The sequence below is a fragment of the Nesoenas mayeri genome (assembly GCF_963082525.1).
Source record: "Nesoenas mayeri genome assembly, chromosome: 11".
Classification (NCBI taxonomy): domain Eukaryota; kingdom Metazoa; phylum Chordata; class Aves; order Columbiformes; family Columbidae; genus Nesoenas; species Nesoenas mayeri.
Window position 1 is genome coordinate 21,266,978 of NC_137563.1, and position 24,952 is coordinate 21,291,929.

Sequence of the window (24,952 nt, forward strand, 5' to 3'; positions counted from 1 at the left end):
CCTAAGCCCAGCTAGTTATATTTCCCTTCTTCATAGCATTACCAGGAGGGACAGGACGCTAGGGCTGAAGCAGGCTACAAATTCACTGCAACCAGAGGGCAACGCCTGCAGCTCAGTGGAGCCTCCAGCTCCAGATGCCGGAGATCCACCAAGGGAGATGGAGGAGCTGGGCGCAGGACGCAGAGCCGAAGCAAAGAGCCAGCCCCCCGCTTGACATCAGGTCCAAGGATGGACGTGATCTCAAGCAGGGCAGATCCGAGCAGGTCCTGCCGAGGTCTCATTTTGAGATTCCCACGGGAAGTGAATGGCTCTGGGTCTGGCTGGTGCTCGGCGTCCTCTTTGTGATGGGAGCTGAGCAGGAGCTCCCCAGAAGATCTGGATTTAATCCCTCTCGCACGGGTATTTCAGTGCTACCTTTTGTTGTCTCGAGACCGACATGAGTGTCGTTTGGCAAGAAGGGGGCGGGGGGGCAGGCACGTGTCAGGGCTGGAGGAGTGACGGGGGATCCCCATTCATGAGGATGCTAATCCCCAGGACAGACAAGGGCCTGAGCAACCTGACGTGGCTTTGAGGTTGGGAGCACAAAGGTTGACCAGAGACCTTTGTAGCAATTCCCAGTCCCCTTGTCCCGGCAATTCCATGTCCTCCCGGCTGCCTCTGTTCTCTGTCCCTCCTCCCCACAAGTGAAACAGCTCTTGTCATTCATCGCCTGATCCCTGGTCCCTCGCTAAGCCCTCCACAATTGCCAAGCTGTTTTCACATGCTGCAGGCCCCGATAATGAAGGAAGTAAGTTTGTTTGGTAATTGGATTAGTGCTGCTGGGAACTGTTCTTGCATGGTCAGAGCGGGGCTGGCGCAGCCCCTGAGCCCCCACTTGGTTGTGGGCCAGCCTGGAGCTGCATCTGCTCCTGCACAGAGCCACAGAGCCACAGAGTGTCACGGGTTGGAAGGGCCCTGGAAAGCTCATCCAGTGCAATCCCCCATGGAGCAGGAACACCCAGATGAGGTTACACAGGAAGGTGTCCAGGCGGGTTGGAATGTCTGCACAGAAGGAGACTCCAGAACCCCCCTGGGCAGCCTGGGCCAGGCTCCAACACCCTCACCCCAAACAAGTTTCTTCTCATCTTTCAGTGGAACCTCCTGTGTTCCAGTTTGCACCCATTGCCCCTTGTCCTGTCCCTGGTTGTCACCAGAAGAGCCTGGCTCCATCCTCCTGACACTGCCCCTTTCCATATTGATCCCCAGGAATGAGTCCCCCCTCAGTGTCCTCTTGTCCAGCTCCAGAGCCCCAGCTCCCTCAGCCTTTCCTCACACGGGAGATGCTCCACTCCCTGCAGCATCTTGGTGGCTGCGCTGGACTCTCTGCAGCAGTTCCCTGTCCTGCTGGAACTGAGGGGCCACAGCTGGACACAAGATTCCAGGTGTGGTCTCCCCAGGGCAGAGCAGAGGGGCAGGAGAACCTCTCTGACCTACTGACCGCCCCCTTCTAACCCACCCCAGGTCCCATTGGCTTCCTGGCCACAAGGGCCCAGTGCTGGCTCATGGTCACCCTGCTGTCCCCAGGACCCCCAGGTGCCTTTCCCCTACTTTACATATTTACAAACATTATAGACTGGCCAACAGTCCTCGTCCTGCAGGAGAAAGACAGGAAAAGCTGATTCAGGGCAGAACTGAGCTTGCCCTCCTTGGAACTCGGGTGTGTTTGCTGAAACTGTCACAGTCCCTGATATCTCTCTCCTGCTGGACATGCAGCACTTGGGGCAGCATCAAACCCAACATCAGCCTTGTCACCTACCCCAGCACAAGACTTCGGGGCTCTTGAATGCCTCGGAGGCTGGAGAGCATCCCCAGTCCCTGGTCCTTGCAGTAAAACCCTCAGATATGTGCAGGGCGTGGTCCCCTCCTGCCCCTCTGGCCTGGAGAAGTTCCCTTAATCCCAAGCCTAGTGATTAGTTTAAAACCCCAGCCCTAGCACTGATGCCCAAGTTGCCTGAATTTCCCTGAACACACAGTGCCTTGTGTTCTGTCTCCAACCGCAGCGATCCACAGAAGGATCGAATAACCCAGCAGCTCAGCTGCCAAAGTTTATAGCAAAGGAGAGAAATTTGCTCGCGATCCCTGCAGGCAACCAGCCGAACGTGCAGCGCGGCACACACAGCACACACGCATGTGGCACACACATGGCCCAGCTCAGCGCCTCCTTGCAAATCTTCTCGTAAAGACCAACGGATTTGACTCAAGGGCCAAGTCTCAGCTCCCGACTGGAGACCACCCCTGCTCAGGCCCTCGGGCACGCTTCCCCAGCATCTCCAACCCGTTTTCTGGTTGAAAACTGTCCCGTGCTTGGATGGCTCCACCCCATTTTCAGCCTACACTTGTGAGCAGTTCTCTCCTTTTCCTTGGGCGATGTTGGAGGCGCGTTTCCAGAACAGTGTGCCCAGGCAGATCTTCCGGCCGACATCTTCCCAGTGCCTTGCTGGTGATGTGGCCGCGTCCCTCAAAACGTGTCCCAGGTGTGGTGACCCCGCGGTCCCAGCCCTGCACTGCTCAGTCTCGGTGTTGGTGGGGTCAGCAAGGCTGGGCTGAAGGATCAGAGCTGGAAGCAGCTCTTTGCTTTCAGTATAACCCATCATTTACTTGATTAGCCGGTCCCTCTGCTGTATCCAGACCCAGGATTTCCAGCACTGGAAACTGGTTTGTATTGGGTGGCAATTGAACTCCTTCCTTAAATCTAACCAGGCTAAATGCACTGCGTCACCTTGTCTAAGTTAATCATCAAAGAAAAGTCATTACATTACACTGAGACAATATATCTGTGATGAATTCTGTTTCCATTTGCCTTCCTCTCTGGAATCTGGACACATTTTACTCCCACTTTTCCCTTTTGTGGATGTGGGAGGCACGTTTGCTGTATTTACTTGCTCTTTGAGCCATGTCCAGGTTATCCTAAATCTGGCCGTTCCTTCACGGTGAGGTGACCTTGCTCCTTTCCTCCCTGATCCCTCACAGCACCTCCTGGTTGTCCCTCGTCTCATGCATTCAAAGAGTGTCCTGCTCTGCGGTCCTGCCTCAGGCGCTCTCTGTCCTTCACGTCACACGCAGCCTGATGACCTGCACAGCTATAAGTCTTTCTCTTAATTTCCAGGAGGGACATACGCATGCTGAATTTTTCTCCATTAAAGGGCAAGTCCCGATCTGTGCCTGGATGGGACCGATGGGTTCTGCATGTGTGTCCTGTCCCACTGTTCCTGTCCGGGGTGGCCTTGCATGTACGGTGCACGGTGATTTACAGCTCATATGCGGCATTACAGCCTCTCCGCGCATGCACAGCGTGTCCTGATTTACTGCACGCATTAAGGGTTACCTCTCTGCGAATTCACAGCACGTCTGGTTTCAGTGCCTGCGCTCAGCACGCTCTCTCTGACCAGGCACAGCGTGGCCTGATTTACGGGGAAGGCTCCTACGACTCTTTGGCTCTGTGTAGATCACCTTGAGTCACTGCTCACACACGCCACTGCCCCTCTCCAAGGGGAACAGGCTGCCTGATTTGCCCCTTTTGCACATGGATTTACGGCATGTGCCACAGGTGGGCGCTCCATGGGGTGTAGCATGGCTTCTGTGTGCTCATGACAACCTGATTTAGAATCATTTAGGTTGGAAGAGGCCCTCAAGATCATCGAGTCCCACAATAAAATTTATTGCATGTGCATTAGCTGCTTTCCCACGCATGCGCCCGGTGGCTCCGGGGCAGGCACATCACAGCGGTGCTTTCTGATGTGGGCAAGGCATGAGCATCATGTCCTGGCGTCTGAGCAACCCTGGCTCTAGCTGGTGACTTGTGGTAAAGACTGCAGGCTCCGTGCTGCACCTAATTCCCTTTTCCTTCTGCATACGCAGCGTGTCCAAGCCTCCCCTGTCCCCACCTCTCTTGTAACTGCGTCTTACAAGGGCCGAGGAGCAGCCTGGCACCAACATCCCATGCCGCCCTGGCACCACCATCCCATGCCGCCCTAGCACCACCATCCCAGGCTGCCCTGGCATCACCATCCCAGGTTCTCCTGGCATCACCATCCCATGCTGCCCTGGCACCACCATCCCAGGCTGTCCTGACACCACCATCCCAGGTTCTCCTGGCATCACCATCCCATGCTGCCCTGGCACCACCATCCCAGGTTCTCCTGGCACCACCATCACAGGTTCTCAGGACACCACCATCCCAGGTTCTCCTGGCATTACCATCCCAGGCTCTCCTGGCATTACCATCCCAGGCTCTCCTGGCATTACCATCCCAGGCTCTCCTGGCATCACCAACCCATGCTGCCATGGCACCACCATCCCAGGCTGTCCTGGCATCACCATCCCATGCTGTCCTGGTTCACGTCCTGCTCTGGAAACAAGGCTGTGATGACGAGGTGTTAAAGTCCTGCCAGAGGTACTGGAGGTGTCTGCAGTGGCAGCAAGAGCCAGCGTCCTGCTGGGTGACATCTAGGCCAGAGTCCCAGGTGCTCCCCAGCCTGCAGCTCCAGGAACTGAGGTCTTCTCAGGGGGGGTTTATGGGATCCCAGTGGCTTGGGGATCCTAGTGTCTTGGGAGAGCAAAAGGGGAAAGGAGGGATATCAGAGATCCCAGAAATGCGTCAGAAGGCTGAAGAGACGATGCAGTCCAGAGGGGAGTATTGGCATGTGAAGAAGTTGCAGGATGTGCCCATCCAGGCCTGCACAGAGGTGAGGAAGGTGTGACCCGCGGTGAAGGGTCCCGTCCCCTGCCCTGGGGAGTCCTCCAGCCCTGCGTGTGACACTGGTGACCAGAGCATGCAGCTGGAGCTGGCTGGGGCTGGGAAGGAGGAGGTGCAAGCTGGGACTCCTCCAGATTGTTGCAGGGAATGCAGTTCCCAGTTTTCTTCTTTTCCAGAGAAGAAAAAAACATCTTGCTAAAAAACATCGTGCTGAGCTCCCAGAAGCCACGGGCTGTGGGAAGAGGGACCAGGACGGGCAGGAGAGAGCATCGCCCACACGGTGAGGGCTCTTTCCCTTGCGTTCGACTTCCAGCCAGTCCCAAATGAAGCAGCACATCGTATACCAGAGCAGGCAGGGGAGCTCGCACGGGTGCTGCCGAGTCCCCGCTGCGCTGCAGAGCCCACCCTGCCCTGCTGAGCCGAGGGTGCCTCTGAAAGCCCATCGTCCGGGGTGACCCCGGGCTTTGTGGCTCCGGCCCTGCAGACAGCACGGTAATTCGCGCCGGCAGCAGCTGCTCCCACCATCGGCACCGCGATAATTGTCCCTGCTCAGGGCCGTCAGCAGCGAGATTCTTATTTTCTCATTGTACATCTCATTTCCACCTGGCGGCTGCAGTAAGTGTCTGTCAGTCAGCGAGGCCAAACGCCCAGCAGGACACACGGTCAGATCGCCCTGTGGCGGGTGACAGTTTTGACAGGCTCGCAGGTCGCTCAGAGTGCGGGCATCTCTGTCCCGTGGCTGGATGCAGGGACACGATGGGGTCTGTTGTGGTGGCCCCGGGAGGGGGGACACCCCTGCACCCCCAGCTCTGCTCTCTGTTCCGCCGGTGACTGGTCTGACCGTGGTCTCTGTGGGGGGAGCGGGGACAGGCGATCCGTCCCTGATGGCAGAGTCACTGCTCATTTCCATTTAGATAGAGGAATTTCGATCTCGGCTTGACGTCTCCTCGCCACGGCGCAACTCGGGACCCAAATTTCCAATTTCTTCCCGCACAATGCCAGATGCTCTCTGCTGGCTGGGGAACTGAAGCGCATTAGAGTCGATGCAGCCTGGCAGAGACGGATGGTCGGGTACGTGAGCACGGATGGTTGTCTGTGTGTATTTCCATGGGGCAGCTGGCGCGTACGGCTCCTCCTCACCCAAATTTGCTGCACTGCCTGCAGCCCAAAGCGCTCCCACCACCTCTCATCAGTCCCTTTCCCTATCCCTGTGCAGGGACGGGAGATTAAAACCAGACCTGGCCCTCGCGATACAGGATGTGAATTGCTTGGGGGACAGAGGGTGGTCAGACAAGGAGAAGTCACCCAGATGACCACAGCAATGAGGACAACCAGCTATTTCTGTCTTCCAGTGGGAAAAATGCAAGAAAAAATCCAGCAAGGGGGCAGCATGTCCTTGCTTGCTGCTGACATCAAGCACGTGTTCACCTGCCCAGGGACCCATGGATACAGGGAAGCTCGTGATCCTCAGTGTGGTCTCCTCCACTTGGCATTTCTGTTCCTGTAGGAATAAAGGAACATCACAGTTTTGCTCAGCCAAAAATGTGACAGCTTGTGGAAAAGCAGCTGGGGAGGGCTGGTGGGCAGAGCCACAACCTCGCGGGTGCTGCCCTGCAGTGTGGAGGTCTGGGGCAGGTCTTCACCAGCGACCAAGAAAGGCTGGAGAAAGGAGCTTGGTTTAACTACACCGAGAGGTAAGGGTGGCCTGAGACCTGGGGGCACATCCCTTGGAGCCATGAGGATGCTGAAGGGAGTGGAGCATCTCCCGTGTGAGGAAAGGCTGAGGAGCTGGGGCTCTGGAGCTGGACAAGAGGACACTGAGGGGGGACTCATTCCTGGGGATCAATATGGAAAGGGGCAGTGTCAGGAGGATGGAGCCAGGCTCTGCTGGTGACAACCAGGGACAGGACAAGGGGCAATGGGTGCAAACTGGAACACAGGAGGTTCCACTGAAAGATGAGAAGCAACTTGTTGGGGTGAGGGTGTCAGAGCCTGGCCCAGGCTGCCCGGGGGGTTGTGGAGTCTCCTTCTGTGCAGACATTCCAACCCGCCTGGACACCTTCCTGTGTAACCTCATCTGGGTGTTCCTGCTCCATGGGGGGATTGCACTGGATGAGCTTCCCAGGGCCGTTCCAGCCCCTGACACTCTGTGGACCTGTGGGTCTGTGTCCCGGGGCAGAAGGCCTGTGAGCTGGGAGGAGGCACAAGCAGGTCAAGATGGGTTTGAAAGGCAACCTGGGGGAGACGCCCAGAACCCCCTGAGTGCTGCTCCGCGGCCGGGCAGCAGAGCAGCCCCGGGGGCGGGTGGCAGGTCCCGACAGCCGCCCCAGCACCCCCCCACGGCGGGTCGGTCTCTGCCGGAGCGCGGCCGCCCCCTGCCGGCCCGGGCGGAGGAGCCGGGACCGGGGCGGTGCTGGGGCGGGCGGGGCCGCCATGTCGGACGCGGCAGCGGCGGGGATGGCGGCGGCCATGGCGGAGTCGCGGCTGCGGCGGAAGCAGCTGCTGAGCGCGGAGGAGGCGGAGCTGTTCGAGCTGGCGCAGGCGGCGGGCAGCGGGCTGGACCCGGAGGTGTTCCGGTGAGCGGCACCCGCGCGGCCCCCGGCCCCGCTGCCCCCGCTGCGGCCGCTGACGCTGTCCCCATCCCCGTCCCTGTCCCCGTCCCCGTCCCCGTCCCGCAGGGTGCTGCTGGACCTGCTGCGCATGAACGTGGCGCCGCTCGCCGTCTTCCAGGTGCTCAAGTCCATGTGCGCCGGGCAGCGGCTGCCGCCGGGACCCGAGGGCGGACCCGCCGCCGCGCCCGCCGCGCTCCCCGCCGACAGCCGAGGTAAGGGGCGGGCGGGGGCCCGGCGGCACCGCGCCCTGAGCCCCGCGTCTCCCCGCGCCCTGAGCCCCGCGTCTCCCCGCGCAGGGCCCCCCGAGGACGGCCCGGCTCCGCTCCCCTCCGCCCTGCGTCCGCCGCGGTTCGGGGCCCGCCCGCCGCTCCCCCGGGCCCGTCCCGCGGCCGCGCCGCCGTCCCGCGGAGCCCCCGGTCGCCCCGCCGCGGGGAAGGGGCCGCGGGGCGGCCCGGCCAGTGCCCGGGGGGCCCGCTCGGTGTGAGGAGGGGGAGCCCTGGCCCCCCGGGCCGCTACGCCTCCTGCCCGCGCCCTTTTTGCTTAATTTCCCGTGTGTTTCGGCGGAGCGGGGTGTTCTGGGGGAGGTTGTTGCCGTCACTTCTGGGTTTTGTAGCCTCCTGGCTCTGCCTTCTAAGGTTAACAAAATACCCCCACATTACTACATAATATCGCACAATGCCACTTCGCTTATATCAACTCAAAAAGAAAGGGGGTTTCCCGCACATTGGGAATCCCTGCAAAGCGAGGGGAGCTGCGATGCTTCCTCTACTCCATCCGCGGCTCCCCGGGTGGTTTCTGCTGCTTTCCACGCCGGGGCAGATGTTATTGAGGTGGGAACACAAAATGGGATGTTCTGTGGGATTCTTGGCTAAAATAGCGGCTGCTTTTGTATGTAACTGCCTTTTGTTATTGCTCTAACCTTGGTGGACAGTAGCAAATACAGCCCTGAAGCTGTGCCACGTATATATTATTCTACTCTTTTTCCAAACCAGTTCTAATAAAACTTCTACTTACTCTCTGAAGTCACTTTTGGCTGGGAGCTCGCTACCTCTGCGGATTGCTTCCAAAAGGTTTAAAAAGAGGTAACGAAGTCCGCTCTCACTGAGCTTGAATTCACTGTGAAAAGGCTCAGAAATGTGACAGAAAGGGCACTGGCCAAAACAGCGAGGTTTTGTGAGCGTTGTGGTTGCCGAGACAAAACCGCTCACCTAGAAATGGGCAGGGCCGAGTCAAACCGTGTTGTCATGTCCCTGTTTCAGGGTGAAAACTCTTGTAGCCGATGGGTCTCTGTTGACCCACGATGAACTCTGAGGCAAAGCTTGAAAAGTAAGTGACTGTACTGGGAACACAGAGAATAGGGTGGGGGAAAAAGGCTTTGTCGTCATGGGCGAGCAGAGCAGGGTGTGGGGAAAATGGGGTTTCTCTGTTGTGATATCCTGCCGTGCTCAGTCTGGTCTCTGCTGGGGCTGCCGTGTAGTACGGGGCGTTTGTTCTCATGGCCGCGCTGGTAAGTCCTGCGGAAGGCGAAGGTGAAAGGCAAGATTCCTTTGGCCAACTAAAACCAGTTGGGTTTAGGGTAAGGGCGATTTATGCCACGATCCGAGGCACTTGTACAGTAGCCAAACCTGCTCCTTGCGGTGTGGATTCATACGTGGTACATGGGTGAGAATCAATCGCCTCATTGAGCAGCTAAGACAGAGATCCGAGCAAGTTTACCAGAGCACAAATGCGGACAAGTCTCCAGGACTCCCTGGGCTTCCCCATGAGCAGGTTCCCCATTCTCAAGAGATGCTCTTGACTCAGAATTTCGTGCGGAGAAGTTGGTTGCAGTCAAGAGAACGGCCTTATTTGTGGTTGAGAAGTGACTCTAAGGATGCACAAGGGAAAAGGAGACACTCGGCTGACTGCTTGTTCCTGAGCCAAATGAGAGAAGTACAAGCACTTGGGTATTTTAAGTGAGAAATAGCCTGGTCTTCAGGTACTGAATTTCAAAAGAGCAGAGGTTTTGAAAAAAAAGATGCTGTTAAATTTTGCTCTCTCTTCTTCTCCTTTGTTGGTGCTTCACATGTGACGGGCCATGTAAACTATGAAGGAACTTTGGTAAGGTTTTTGTTCCTGTCTGTCTGTTAATCTGGAATAACATATGTTCTCTCGTGTGTTCTTTTTCTGGTACTTTGTGTAAAAATGAGGGTTTATTTTCTTTTCCGCAGCACTGGGCCACTGCCACAGGCTAGTTTTGGCTAGTAGTGGACCAGCTCAGCTTTGAAACAGATGGCAACTTGTTTATTAATCAGTATTGAACTTCACAAGAGGAAAAGCCAGAAATCACGTAACCATTGCCTCCTACCAGCTTGAGGAGCTGCGAGCACCTTCGAGAGGCCGTGAGTTTCCAGGAGCTTCTTGTCTTGGGAGCTTCATTTGGTTGTACCTGCCTCAATCGAGGATGCTCGTTCTGCATCTTTAGCAGAGCATCTCCTGGTCCAAGGTGACGCTCGAGTCAGATTGCAGTGCGAGTGTTTCCAGCCAGGCTTTCCTCTCAAGTTTCCCTTTAAAATCGATGTGTTGGTGTCGTTGCGAGCGGTGGGACGAGCCCTCGGAGCCGAGGGTGAAGTCCAGACAAAGATGGTGCTGACTCCGTGCTGCTCGTGGTGGACGCTCACAAAATGAGTCTGGCGCTTGGTGTCCCGGTTGCTGCTTTATTTCACAAGGTTAAAATATGTCTTTGGAGCTGGTTAATGCTCTGAGGTCACCGGATCATTTGCAGCTTATTGAGATGGGTGATCGTGCCCAGCAAGCCACAGTTTCACTGCAAATGTGGTAAAACATCAAATGCTGAACGTGGATTTGCTTTCTGTATAAGTAGGTGCTCAGGAATGGTGATAGCGGGACACTTTGGCTCCTCTCTCTCATCACGCTTGGTCCTGACCAAATTCTGATGGGCAACACTGGCACACCTTGCCAGAAGGTTTGGTCTTCCCAGCTGTGTGGTGGGTTGGTTGGTTAGTTGTTTTCTGGAAGCTCATGTTATATTAGAGCCATATCGCACTTTGAATGAAAACTTCTCTTTTCAGTTTCTGTCAGCCCAGGTGACTTCACTGTCACTCAGCACACACTGACGTTAGACAGCAGCCGATTCCTTTGTGAGTAAAATCACCATTGAAAAACTAACCCTCTCAGAAAATTCGTTGGGCAGAACGTAAGCTCGGTCCCGCGTCCTCCATTCTGTGAGTATACCGAGTACCGGTAAGATCTCATTGACATCAAGAGGAGGACACGTTTTGTCCAGCTCTCCTTGTGAGAACACATTTCTGCAGCCTCTGGGATGGAAGGCAGATGTCTGTGCTTGCTGGGATTTAGGCAAAGGTGGGGTCTGTGTTAGCTAAGTGCCCGGCCTGACCTAAGCCGGACATCAGGTGCAAGTGAACGAGCTTCTGCAGCTTTAATTGCAGCTTTGTGCAGATTTTGGCTGGCTGATGTCGGTTTGGAGTGCCGTGCAGACACTTGGAGCGTCCAGGGAGGGTACATAGGGCTGCTGGTTGAAGGTCATGCGAGCACCAAGTTCCATAGAGAACTCTGAATTCAGGCAAATCGGTGATGATCTAAAGCAGAACTGGGCCATCAGTGCCAGCCTTGTCTGTGCTTTACTGGTGCACTTTAGGCTGAATTAGGATTAGCTCAAGACAGGAGTTTATTTTACTATAGCCCTTGGAGGAAGGTGTGTCGCTGAAATATTAAAACCAGCGTATCTTCAGCAGAGCAATTTTCTCTCCTTAAACTGGGGAAACAACCAGCGAGCTCAAACTGAAGAGGGGGAGGAATCACTCCTCGTTCACTGAGTTTTCTAGTTCTGGGCACAGTCCAAGCCCATCGCTGAGGAGCTGGGTAAGTGGGGGTGTCTGGGCTGGGCCTGTTCTGCAGGGATGGGGCACCAAGGCTGTATCTGCTCTTGGCTCTGCCATCTCTTCTTGGAAGATGCTGCTTCTGTTTAAGAAGAGGATGGTGTGGCTTCCACGCAGGACCAGGCGTTTGGCGATGGGAGATGCCTCCTCTGCACAGCTGGGACTTGTGTCTGCTAATAGAGGCGCAGCTCCTTGGGCTGATGCAAACATTGTCCTGTATAAGCTTGCCACGCTGCTTAGCACAGTGTCCTCCACCTCCGTATCTGCTCCTTCTTCTGTGCCTCCTCCTTCCTAGGAAGACAGACAAGTGGCCCAAGTAATCCAGATCTTGCTAAAGATAAGCCAAGACTGCTCCACTCAAGCTTTGTCAGTGAGATGAGATACCAGCTTAGGCTTCTCAGCCCATCATGGTGCAGGGAGGTTTTTTAAAGCAGCTGAAAAAAGGGCATTTCCAAACAACACTTTTGGGGTGGGATGTGTCTCCCAGTACTTATTTCAGCCTTTTTACAGCTAAAGCCACAGGGAGTCTGAGGCAAATGACTTGATTTGTGTGTTCCCGTCGAGCGTAGCCGTGGTGTTCTGCACAGAGCTGTGTTTGCTGGTAACTGCGTTCGTGATAGCTGGCTCAGAATTAGTGTTGGGGCGTCCATCTGCCGTGTTTAGCTGGATACAGCAGCGTGCAAGCTGTGTGTGAGATGGTTCCTCAGCAGCTGTTGATTTGGGACAGAAAGAGCTGATTTTAAAGGGAAAGGCTGTCCGGGCAGTTTCTTTCTGTGTGTGCGAGAAGGAGGGGTGCACACCTCTTAGGACAGCGGTGTTGATTTTGGCCTAGGCTTAGGTATGTGCATAGTTTACCTTTGTGTAGTTAAACATGCTGGTTTTCTACATTTTATTTCTGTGCTTTCTGTTCCCATCAGCCCCTGTTGCTTTCCCTGCAGCTTTCTGCTCTCTGACATGCAGGTTTCCATGCCCTGCTCTGTTCTTCTAGCCCGGTGAATGTTCTTTGATGCTTCTCTCCTCTTTGCGCCCCAGCTGGTTTTTCCACATTCCCCACTTCCCCAGCCCAAGTGTCTCCATTGAAGGTCGATCCCAAAGCTTTGCCCAGCTAATTTTTTTGCACTAAATGAGTTGTTAACATGAGCTTGCTTTTCCAACCCCTGTGTCTGTGGGTTTTGAGGAGCCTTTGCAGCCTCCTGTTCCGCGTAGCAGGGTCGGGATGTTTTCCTACCCCGCCGAACTCCGTGTTGCGTGTCGGTGCCTGTTGGAACAGCCTGGGCACCCAGCACCACCGTGGGCTCGGTGCACGTTTCACGCACTGTGATGTTTTGGTTTTGCTTGTCTGCATAGAAAAAATATGCTTTTGAGAATCAAAAAGTAGTTTGCAACTACTTTTTTCCTGTTCAAATACTTCGATAGGATCAGGTTCTCCTCTAAGTGTCGCTGTTCAGTTATTTCTTAAATATCCCTCGTCTGCTTTGCAGCCTGTTGCCAGCGTTGCCCTCTCTGTGCTCCTCTTGCCATCTTTCTGATGTGTAGCCTTCCCTGTTCACCCTTTTTTCTCTCTTCTTGTTTCCCGCCCTTTCCCCGTGTCTGTTTTTGGCTGTGTTCACCTCGGGTCTGCTTCGTGTTCCTCTTCCCCTCGCCCTCCCCGTACTCAGCCTCACGTTATCTCGGGGTTCATCTCGATGCGGGATTTGTGGTGCAGAATTGTGTATGAAGGAGATAAGGCGGCTGACAAGGATAATGTGGCGTAGAGCTTGGAGGGAAACCCCCAAGAGACGCTAAGGATTTATCTTAAATGCTTTTAATCTGTTTTTTTCTATATATACATCATGCTGGGAATTTTCCTGTTGCTTATACTGTCTCTTATGCGTTGCTTGTAGATTAAATATATCCATGGGATCTAACTGATGACAACACGTTCTTAAATCGTGCCATGCACGAGTAAACGTTGTACTCGAACACTTCATGGTCTGTATGTCTGACCTGAAAAATGGTTCTGTGGAGTGATTTTTAGGTGACTTACAGGACTAATCAAAGGGCTAATACAGTTTTTTACTTATTTGCTTTACTCGTACTCAGGTTTTTCAGTATCTCATCAATACCACTCCAATAAGTGGATTTGCTGAATTCACTAAAGTGCATTATGTTGCCTTCCTGCCGCTCTCGCTCCTTGTAACTCTTTCTACCATAGGCAGTGCAGTTCAAGCCTTTTGAATTACAAGCCTTTATCCTTGTTTTGTGACACGAGGCAAGAAGTTTTACATTCAGAGCATTCCTGATATGGAGCTGTTGCTTCCCCGGCCCCCAATGCCAAAATGCACTTTTGAAGCAACTTTTCTGTATTTTAGGCATTTTTTTAGCCCATCAGTAACTGAGTAGCTTCAGTTTATAAACTTTGTCCGTTACACAAGTTCCAATGAGGTGTTTTGTGGGTTGATGTCAGTTATTTTACAGCCGGTTGGAACTTTGCAGCTGTGCTGTGGATGGTCCCGAGTCCCTTGGTTAAACGTTCCAGCTCCTTTCCTCTCCAAGGAGGTGGTGACAAATGTTGATACCCCGAAAACACAGATGGCAGGTAGGGGAACCACCTTCTCCACGTCGGCAGAAGCAGCAGGCAGACAGCTTTTATTCCTTTTTCCTTATCCCTTGTAAAAAGCCCAGGCTGGAGTGCTCAGAAGCTGCCATGGACCTGTTCCCCAAGGAGTACGTGGCTTCTCTGTTCCTATGAAAATATGTTTTGCTGTTGACCGAAGTTGAGACATACTTGTCATTTTATTGCATCGTTACCTTTAGAACGGCTAAAAAGCTGTTTTGGATGCTGCGATGCAACCTGCACTACTGTATTTTGGGAAGGACTTTCTCCCATCCAAATAACTTATTTTTAAAAGTGCATTATTTGGGAGGCAGGGCCTTTTTCCATGCTCTCTGTGTGGTACGTGTGCTGTGTTTCTGCATTGCTACATTAGATTTCTTAAAGAGAAGCGCGACTTAAAGAGTTGGGTGGCGGGTTCGCTCTGTTATTCGCTGCATGGCGGAACCGAGCCGAGTGCTGTGACCGTCCCTCCGGAGCCGGGACCCGTCATGGAGCAGCTTGGAGCGTCTCCCCGACAGCCGCTCGGTGCGGGGTCTGCGGCCTGAGCTCCGCAGGCAGCGGCCGTGGGGCCCGTGCCCGCTCACACCGCAGCGGGCCGGCTCCCCTCCCGAGGAACGTGCGCTCCGGGCTGTGCTTAGAGCCCCAGAGCTGGTGCCGTACGCAGAGCAGACTTCCAGGCTTTTCGGTGTTTCTGGAGGCAGATCCTCAGGGATGAACTGGAGGCAGCAGAGCCGCGGGAGGGCCGGCCGGAGCTGGTGCCGGCGCAGAGGCCCAGCCCGAGCGCAGGAAAACACGGACCTTTGTATCTCCAGAGGCCACTCGCACCACCGTCCAGTCCAATGGCGACATTTCACCACTGGATCCTTCTGCTCCCCGTCCGGCCTTTTGTCTCTGACCCCACACGGGCCTTTGTTTTGTTCGGCTGCGGTTGTTTCTGGTCCACGGCCTTGCAGGTGCTGTGTGATCTAAATAAATCCTTTCTTCTCAGCAAAGTGCGAAACAGGCCCCGCTTTGCAGAGTCTGTGGTGTCTCTGCATCAGCCTTGGGTCGTTGTTTTCCCAGTCAGCACAAAGTAGGCCTTATCTTATAAGAGTTCAGTGTAGTTTCTTTTGTTAAATATGAGCAGGACTTTATAGCTTAAAATTTTAGCAAATCCAGCTTACCAAGTAACATGAATCAAAGAGTATATTAAAAATCATACAACCTTCTATCTCTAAATAATCCATTACATTCGGTGTGCATCTGCTTAAGCTAAATGATTAATATTGAACTTGAATTGGGCTCATGCACTGACCTGTGAGCAGTAAACCCATCGCCATACAGCTCATGTATTCAGTGGGGAGAGCTCAAGGTGGCTCATCTGGGCTGTCGCATTTATAGAATGAAGCGTTTGACTCGTAGTCCAACTCACACAGTAGGAAAGGTCTGCACGAGCCTCCACACCCAAATCTTGAGTAGGATCTGGGACTTTGTTAATGTGCGCTTGGCTTTGTGGTGTCTCTAGTGATGCAGCTGAACCTGTTATGAACAAACAGGCGGCTGGAGAAGAGAGAAAGGTCTAAGTTGTGGGCAGATGATTTGTGAGCATGTGTAGGTCTCCATATGTTGTATTATTTCTCCAAATGCTTCTCTTCAGATAAGTGTTGCGAGAGAAAACGTGCCTAAATAGTGACCCTGTGCTCGAATCATGCTGAAGATCTTAGTTAACTACTTTGGAAAGTGCATTTGAAAACCATCTTCTTATTTTCTCTTCTTCCTCTGTCTCAAAATAGTTCATCTGGATTTGTTGAGAAGTATTTTGCTGGTCTTGCTTGTCTACTTTCCTGTGTCTTCCAGGGGAAGCTGCTTTGGGGCGATGTTTTGGCCCTGGACAGTGTGTGTGTGGGCTGTTCAGGATGTGGCAGCAGCTTTGGAGACCCAAGACCCCTCCAGTTTGTGTTGCAGAAGCGGGTGCAGTGACTGCGAGAAGAAGGGCCTTCCGCTCTTACAAGCGTTGGGTTTTTCTATTGACACCTAAAACGGAGTCTTTCCTTGTCTAGAAGGGCCAGCTGGTAGTTGTGCCTGGTCTAAGCCAGCTATGAGGGAGGAGCAGATTCTGGAGAATTTAAGGGTATTCTCATGGTTGCTGTAGCCCATAGTCACTGCCAGTGTGCGCTATATTTTGAGACTGTTGCAGCCCTGATATCCCCGACTGTGTTACAAGTCGCTGTACCCGTGGCTATTTATTGATGTTACCCGTGAAGGGAGATGTCGTTCCTGGAAAGGATCCCCTGGGAAAGCAGCAAGTTGAGCAGTATTAACCTGACAAACATGTCAGATATACTTTTTTTTTCGTCAGTCTCCAATATTCTAAATTTGTTGGGTTTTTTTTTTCAGAATTCCACACCCTTGCTTCAGGGAACTATCATTATCCCCTGATTTTCACGGTTTTCCTTTCTCTTCTAAATACTGTGTGCTTGTAGGCTTCCCCCTCGGGCTTAACAGCTAAAAATGAAAGCCATTGCTGATTCCACATCTCAGAATATTAGCAAGTTCTGGACACACCTCACCTCAGAGTTACATATTCTCACAGTTCTAACAATACACAGTTGGCGAGACTAATGAATTAGATCTTTGTGATGTGTTGCAGATGGCAATCTATTTCTTAGAATCTTTTCTGGGAAGTGATGTTACTTACGCTTCTTTTTCTTTCGCATCTCACATTGAAATTGTCTGCGTGGTGATTTCTTCCCTGCAGTAGTTTTCTTAGTGCAGAGAGCACTAATGGTATTCATGCATATGCTTATTTTTTTCTGCATTAAGCTTATTTTATCCTGTGAGAGGGTTGTGCTTGTCAGGCATAATGTGATATTTGGATAATTTTGACTTAAGGTGGAGGTTTTTTTGGTTTTTATTTATTCTAAGAGTAAAACCTTAGAATGATGATTTTGCAAGAAGTGAGTATATGTAGAAGTACTGGATAGTGGCAGTACAGTCCGCTTTTATTCTAGCCTGAATCGATCACATTAATAGTACTCTTACTTTTGCAGAGAGAAGAGCTTTAGGTTTCCACTTCCAAAAGCACATTTGAGGTTGGGGTTTCCTTTCCCAAATCTGATGGGTCTTCACGTGCCTCCTGCTTGGCACAGAAGCTGCTTCTGGTGCTGAGGAGTCTCTCCTGTTCCGCTGTGCTGGTTCTCTCCTCCAGATACCTGTGGTCTTGGCTTTGGCCAGAGATGATGAGCGTGACCAGCCTGACCACGGCGGGCACTGCTGGGTTTAGATGGGGCAGCGAACTCCTGCCACCGCTTGCGTGCGTGTTCCCTTCTCCAGCCGTGTCTGGATAAACCTGGAGCTGCTTTTTTTGGAGTGGGAGGTGTTGGACCAGGCTCTCTTGTGACTTATCTCTTGCATCCGCGGCTCTTTGGGCTGCAGTTGTTGTATGACAGTGAGACACATGCGAGATAAGGACATCTTGTGTTGCCAAGGGAAATATCAATGGAATCCTTTTGTTGGTCTGTAGCACTTGAATTACAGAGAGATTGTGGTTGTTCAGCTTCTTTTGTGCTGTGAGTTAACTGAGCGTGTTATCACTGACCGTGTTTTAACTGGCAGAACGCACAAACCTGCCTGTCCTCGCGTTCCTCACGAGCTGTTCCTGCCTGGCTCCCCCGTCTCGATGGGTTGCTTCCAAAAATACAAATGGTTTTTGTGCTGTTGAAGTAACTGGTTTGCTTCACCATGATTTTGAGCATCTCCCGTGTGGGGAAAGGCTGAGGGAGCTGGGGCTCTGGAGCTGGACAAGAGGACACTGAGGGGGGACTCATTCCTGGGATCAAGATGGAAAGGGGCAGTGTCAGGAGGATGGAGCCAGGCTCTGCTGGTGACAACCAGTGACAGGACAAGGGGCAATGGGTGCAAACTGGAACACAGGAGCTTCCACTGAAATCTAGAGAAGCAACTTGTTGGGGTGAGGGTGTCAGAGCCTGGCCCAGGCTGCCCAGGGGGTTGTGGAGTCTCCTTCTGTGCAGACATTCCAACCCGCCTGGACACCTTCCTGTGTAACCTCATCTGGGTGTTCCTGCTCCATGAGGGGATTGCACTGGGTGAGCTTTCCAGGGCCCTTCCAGCCCCTCACATTCTGTGATTCTAAGAAGGTGGAGCGCGTGTGCTTTGGGCACAGCCTGTTTTCAGTGAAGTGATTCTTTCTCCCGGGTGGGAAGGTGGAGGGTCTGACTTGTGGTAGCACCGACGCAGCCGCTGTTTTGTGTGTGTTGGTGGGTAGAGCCATACACGGGTTGAGGACCTGCAGACAGCGTCAGAAAGGGGAGGCCATTCACCTGTAGAGATGTCCTGGATTGCTAAAAGCATCATGGTGAACTATAATGCTGTGAGATCTTGTATTGCCGTTGTGCAATTTGTTTGTTCTCATGGGCAATACCTGCATTAGTGAAACTGCTTGAAGTGCTTGAGCTGCAGAGGAAGGTTGCGAGGCTGGTTGGCTGGCTTGGGCTGATAGCTGCTGCTAATCACTGCTGTGGTTTACAATAATAGACTTTTTTAAGAGCACCTGACTTGGCTGGAATAAGTGAACATACTTCTTTTGCCACCCTGGTCTGTCAAATTTCACAGATACGAGGGGCCACATGTTCTTTGGAAGTTCTCGGGTTGTCGTTCTGGTGTTGCAAAGTGTTAACTTGTGGTATTGACACGAGTCCTGTTCCCAGAAGACGGGAGGGTTTGGTGAGTAAAACAGACGTACCTGCAGTGGAGACCATCCATGGCGATGGTTTCCAGACCATGCCCGTGGAGACTCCAGCGTGTGGAGCAGCTCCTGGTGCTCTGGGAGTCGCTCTGATAACAAGTACTAAGATGTCACTCTTCATTTTCCTTGCATGCATGTAACTGCAGCTCACTGTATTCCCACGTTCGGTTTCCTTCTTGCTGCTATTAATTATTTATGATGCTCACCATCTTTAGTAAAAGCTGCGACCCCTTTTCCTCGCGTTTCTTGTCTTTTTGCTGCCTTTCCTAAGGCGAGTCCTTCTCACCTGCAGTGGTTCTGTCCCGTGTCGCATCTCCTCGCTCCTCCCGGCTCTCGTCTCGCTCTGCGAGTCCCGCTGGGCGTTCTGTGTGCCCCGTCATCCCTCCGCTTCTGCCTTTCTGCCCATGGCTTCTCTCCGCTGTCGCGTTGCGTTTTACACACGCTCCGTTGTGCCTACGGAAGGATGGCTCTTAGTGCAGTAAGAAAATCTGTGAGTAGCCCCTATATGGGAGTCTGAGCCCCCCGGAAACACCAGAAAATGGTAGAAATCCAACCGCACTCGTCAAGACACAGACGTGACACAAAGAGAAGGGTTTCTGATCTGACGGTGCGACTGCAGATGGGTGGGCACCGGCACATCGGTTCACTTATCCCAGCCATGAGGTGTTCGGTGCTCTCCATGCTCTTCTGGCAGCGCCGTTGGCAGCTCCTGTGCTGAATGAAAGCAAAATTTCAAAGAACAAAGCAGCTGGTGACTCTGTAGATCAAACCAGACGAAACCTTGGAATGCCTCTGCTGCAACGCGCTTTGGTTTTGTGGCCCTGATGCCTGTTGAGCGGAATTCACAAATTCGCTGTGTTGGATGCTGGATACATCTGCGACACCTAATACCGTTTTGCCTTTTGCATGGTTCCTTAAGGAACGTTTGCATCTTAGCTGCTGTGTGGGTGACGTGTAGGGTCGGGACTTGAGAATTAATGTCAATGTTTGTTTGTTTTTTCAGGGAGAAATAAAACCAGCTCGGTGAGCGGGACGCAGGCTCTGGGCGAGAGGAGCAGCCGGGAGGGATCTGCTCAGCGGATGCCTCGGCAGCCCAGCGCCAACCGGCTGCAGAAAGCAGGAGCTTCTGGAAAGGGCAGCGGAGCGGGCAGCAGCGCCTAAACCAGGCCTTGGAACCGCCTGCTGTGATGCTCGACAGTGTATATAAACTGTGCTGGTTAAAAATGCTTTTGTTGTATGTATTATCTTGACAAACATGACTTGTGATACGTGAAACAGCTGTTTTTTCTTATTTCCAAACCTCCCTTTGGCACTGCAGACTACTGGGGGTTACCTGGATTAGAGGTGTGGAGCCTGGAATAGCGCTCAGGTTGCTCCAGAGAGGTCACGACTCGTCTTAGAAGCCAAGGCTTCCTGCTGCCTCCTTCCTTCATATCCATTTTGATGTTTTCACTCGAGTTGTAAGAGCAGAAAGTCTGACTGGCTGAATTATGAGGTGAATAGTGCTGAGGTGGGTCAGGTATTGGTATCGCCAAGCCCTGCGGTGCTGTGGATTCCCCTGGAAACCCATCTGGTGGGGTACGTCCTTGTGCTTTAGCTGCTGGTTGCCCTGTTCCCTTCATATGCTCACGTGGGCTTCAGCACCTCGATTGGAAAAGCAGCTTCATGTATCACGTAGCGTAATTGCACAACATTTAGTCCTTCCAGTGGTGCCAATGTGATTATTCATTTATAAACTGTTACAGAGCCCTTTGCTTAATGAGCCAGGTTAAATGAGGTTGAGCCAGATAAGGGAGAGAACAGCTTCATCACTTTGAGTAAGATACATGCAAGTAGCTAAAACGGGTAAGTGATTTGTTAGAGCTTGAGCGTTGCCGTTTGTCATTCCAGAGCGTATCCAGTGCCTTGGCAGCTCAGGAGCCAGTGCTGAAATCCATTTCCCTAATTAGGAGAAAGTGCCTCTGTTCTTTGTGGGCAATAGATGGTGTTTCCTAGGCCCAGTGAGCTCCCATGAACCTGGTTGAACAGGTGCTAAAATCTCTTCCTGACCAAGAGGAAAAGATACTGGGGAGTACAGCTCTGCTGTAGGGAAGGCATACAGGTGGGATCGCTTACAAGCTGCTGCTGCTTTGCATTTGCAAGGTCTGGGTATCTCCTGCTCTGATCTTGTAAGAAAGTGCACCCCAAAAAATCCCCAGAGCCCAAACTGTACCACAGCAGCTGGGAAGCTGAAAGCTGAATTTGCTGGTGAAAAAGAGCAGCTGAAGGGCTCTGTTAGAAGAATTATTCTTGGTGCTCTCTGGCCCTAGAACAGGGGTGAGCAGACTTGAGATGACACTCGAACCTTCTCTGTGTGGTATATTGACCTTTCTTGAGAACAAAGTGCTGAACCACCATGTGGATTTTGCCTGCAGGCGCTCTGCCTCCTCTCTTTAACCCGTTCCATATGTGCGTTTCCTTTATTTATCCCTCTGCAGCTTGAGATACCGCCTGTGTTGTACCAAACCGCCCGTCTCCGAGCCCCCACTGCATCCTGAGCTCTGCTGCCCGTTCCTCTCCCTGATGTCCAGTTCTGGGCAGGCTCTCCTGCTCTCCTTTCCATGCTACCGAGCTCAATGGGAGTGCTCAGTGCGTGGTTTTATATCCTGTCCCTTCAAAACATCTGCGGCAGGTGAGGCACCTCTGCAGCCTGAGTTGCTTTTGAGCTTTTGGAGCATCTTCACTCTGCTCTTTTGTCTGACTGTTGTGACAACTGGCTTGGATGATGTTGAGAGTAATTTTCCTTGAGTTGAGGAAGCCTTTCGGTGTGGTCTCCAGCAGCGACCCTGTGGCCACAGTGAGGAGAGGGGCCTGGTGGGTGGAAAATGGGCTGAGCGGCAGCTCTGTTAGTGTAGCTAACAGAGAGAAGGCTGCAGAGAAGGGAATGTCACCTTGGCTCCGAGCAGCCCAGATCTCGGGTGCGATGGTGGCGCAGCACACCACGTGTTCTCCAGCAGCTGTTGGAGCAGAGGCCTCAACGCAGGCAGAGTTTTGGATGGTGGGTGAAGCCCAGTGAGTCCCAGGCTGCCGGGGTCTCTCCCTGAGGCACAGGTGTTCAGTCCTGCTGGAGCTGCGTTGTTGAAGACCTGTGTTAGCAACCAGAGTAACAGGCAGAATGCAGGTGAAGCTGCATCAGAGTGTGAGAATCTTCTCAGACCCCACACTTGGCGATTCCCAGACCTTATCTGCAGTGGGACAACAGGCCGGGTCTGTAGATCATCAGTGGAGACTACAAAGAATCATAGAAGTCCTGAGTTGGAAGGGACCCACCAGGATCATTGGAGTCCAATTCCTGTCCCCGCACAGGACACCTCACAGGTCACCCCGTGTGTCTGAGGACGGTGTCCAGTCTCTTCTTGAACACTGTCAGGTTGGGGCCGTGACACCTCCCTGGGGAGCCTGTTCAGTGTCCAGCACCTCTGGGTGAAGAACCTTTTCCTCATGTCCCACTGACCCTCCCTGGCTCATCTTCTGCCATTCCCTGGGAGGAAGCTCCTGCTGCTCCTGAAGACTTGCAGGAACAGAAGAGGTTCACTGTCCTCAAAGCTGAGGAGGAGGTGGGGTCCTTTCAAATGGACCATCTGGGCTACCTGACGCAAACCCTGCAAGAGCAGCAGAAGCAGCAAGTGACTGCACTGGGGTGACTCCGTGTGGCAGGGCATGGCAGGACCTGTCCAGAGAAGTGTGCAGCCTGTTGAGACCCAGATCTGGGGTGTGGTGGAGAGACCGCCAAAGCCTGTGTGACCCTCTGACCGTCACCTGCTGTTCTTCATGTGGGCACCGATGCTCTCCAGGTTGCCCTTGGGAGTACCATCAAACGTGACTCCAAGCTCGGGGTATGGAGGTTGTAGACAGCGCTGCCCAGCAGAAGGTCTGATGTGATGTGAAGGAAAGGGAATGGAAAATCAGCAAGATGGGCCTCAAGTGGGGTGACCTTCAGCACCTGCAGGCAAGCAAGGAGGTGCCTACAAGGCACTGCTATGGACAAGTTCCCAAACCTTGTCTGGGCGGTCACTGTGCTGGGCTGCCTCTGCCATGCTGGTGTGCATGCAGCGCGGGGAGAGAAGACAAGGAACTGGAAACCTGTGCGGTCTTGTTGGGGTTGTGGAGATGTGGTGGGATGGCTCACAGGGTGGAGTGGTGTGATGGAGGACACAGGCCTGTGGGAAGGACAGGCTGGGGTGACAGGGAGCTGGAGTTGTCCTTCATGTGAGGCAGCTCCAGGTACCTGGAGCTCTGCTGGGAGCAGTGAGGAGCCACCTGAGAGCGTATGGGTCGGGATTAAAGAGCTGACCAGTCTGGGTGACATTAAAGTGGGTGTCTGGTATGAGCCACCTGTCCTGGAAGAACAAATCGATGAGGCTGCCTACAGCCAGCTGGAAGAGACCTCATGTTCACAGACCCTGGTTGTCCTCATGGGGACGACCCTGGTATGTGCTCATAGGACAGCGCAACAGAGCATAAGCAATCCAGGAGGTTCTGGGAGAGCATTGATGATAACTCGCTGACCCAAGCAATAGGGGAGCCAGCAGGAGAGGTGTTCTGCTGGACCTCAGTCCCACCAACAAGGAGGAACTTGTTAGGGATGTGGAGGTCAAAGGCGACCGTGGCTGCAGTGACCATGAGATGGTAGAGTTCAGGGTTGTGAGGAGACGTAGCCAGCTGAAAATGAGAATCACAAGGCTGGACTTCAGGAGGGTGGACTTTGGCCTCTTTAGGGGTCTGCTTCAAACAGGCCAGTGGGTTAAGGCCCTGGAGGAAAGAGAGGTCCAAGAAAGGAGCTTGATATTCAAGGATCACCACCAAGCTCAGGAATGGTCTGTGCTGATGACCCAGAGCTGCATCCCATGTCTGAGCTCCTGCTGCATCCCTGACACCTCCCCATTACAGCCACGTCCCTGTGTCTGACCCCAAGCCTGGGACCGATCCCCAGCTTCACGTCTGATCCTCACCAAGCTTCATTCTGACCCACAAGCCCATGTCCAACCCATCTTGCAACCCTGTCCTGGCTTCCTGCTGGAGCTGCAATGGGTCCTGTGGGGTGGGAGTGAGGTGCAGCAGCTGGGCCACAGCACCGTGGGGCAGGGCAGACCCACCACAGCACCTCAGCTTAGCGTCCTGGGGTACCGGGCAGTGTGGGGGCTGTGGGTCCCCGAGGCTGGTGCAAGGGACACTGCAGGATGTGGGATGGGACAGGAGGTGGCAGGGAGAGGAGCAGGGGGGAGCAGGCCTGGTAGGGGCAGGGGCTGATCCCTTCCAAAATCCAGTTCCCTTCCAAAACTGCAGCAGTTGGAGTAAAAGGAGGGATCAGCCCTGGCTCTGCTGCAGAAAGAAGAGGCACGTTGGGGAAGGCATGCTTTTGGGGGTGCAAGGAGACCTCTTGGTGGGGCTCTGTGGGGTGGCTCTTCTGTGACACCCTCCATGGGCGCAGCCCTTGGGGCTGGTGGTGCAGACAGGCTGTGGGATCACCCACCACAGAGTCCCAGAATGTGAGGGGTTGAAGGGCCCTGGAAAGCTCATGCAGTGCAATCCCCCCATGGAGCAGGAACACCCAGATGAGGTTACACAGGAAGGTGTCCAGGCGGGTTGGAATGTCTGCACAGAAGGAGACTCCACAACCCCCTGGGCAGCCTGGGCCAGGCTCTGCCACCCTCACCCCAAACAAGTTGCTTCTCAAATTTAAGTGGAACTGCCTGTGTTCCAGTTTGTACCCATTGCCCCTTGTCCTGTCACTGGTTGTCACCAGCAGAGCCTGGCTCCATCCTCCTGACACTGCCCCTTTCCATATTGATCCCCAGGAATGAGTCCCCCCTCAGTGTCCTCTTGTCCAGCTCCAGAGCCCCAGCTCCCTCAGCCTTTCCTCACACGGGAGATGCTCCACTCCCTGCAGCATCTTGGTGGCTGCGCTGGACTCTCTGCAGCAGTTCCCTGTCCTGCTGGAACTGAGGGGCCACAGCTGGACACAAGATTCCAGGTGTGGTCTCCCCATGGCAGAGCAGAGGGGCAGGAGAACCTCTCTGACCTACTGACTACCCCCTTCTAACCCACCCCAGGTCCCATTGGCTTCCTGGCCACAAGGGCCCAGTGCTGGCTCATGGTCACCCTGCTGTCCCCAGGACCCCCAGGTCCCTTTCCCCTACACTGCTCTCTAATAGGTCATTCCCCAACTTACACTGGAACCTGGGGTTCTTGTTGCCCAGATTCAAGACTCTACACTTGCCCTTGTTCTATTTCATCGATTTTTTCCCCACCCAGCTCTCCAGCGTGTCCAGCAGTGCCTGCACTGCCCCGTCTGCTGGATGGTCTGTCCCTGGGCCAGGACGTAGA

The 24,952-nt window shown here is 53.6% G+C and overlaps 1 protein-coding gene across 1 annotated transcript; it reads left to right on the forward strand.

The window, feature by feature from the left end:
* The first annotated feature begins 7,164 nt into the window (after positions 1-7,164).
* On the forward strand, positions 7,165-19,861 carry LOC308044432 (mitotic-spindle organizing protein 2B-like). The gene is made up of 3 exons (XM_080351160.1): positions 7,165-7,311; positions 7,414-7,559; positions 19,590-19,861. Exons 1-3 carry the CDS (start codon positions 7,169-7,171, stop codon positions 19,745-19,747), a joined length of 447 nt encoding a protein of 148 aa, XP_080207286.1. The 5' UTR covers positions 7,165-7,168; the 3' UTR covers positions 19,748-19,861.
* Positions 19,862-24,952: the final 5,091 nt, after the last annotated feature.

What these genes read in the sequence shown, in the direction of transcription:
- LOC308044432 (XM_080351160.1), top strand. Translation starts at nt 7,169, where the DNA reads ATGTCGGACGCGGCAGCGGCGGGGATGGCGGCGGCCATGGCGGAGTCG. An exon ending in CTGGACCCGGAGGTGTTCCG is followed by an intron (nt 7,312 to 7,413) that starts GTGAGCGGCACC and finishes CCCGTCCCGCAG; the next exon opens with GGTGCTGCTGGACCTGCTGC. An exon ending in GCTCCCCGCCGACAGCCGAG is followed by an intron (nt 7,560 to 19,589) that starts GTAAGGGGCGGG and finishes TTGTTTTTTCAG; the next exon opens with GGAGAAATAAAACCAGCTCG.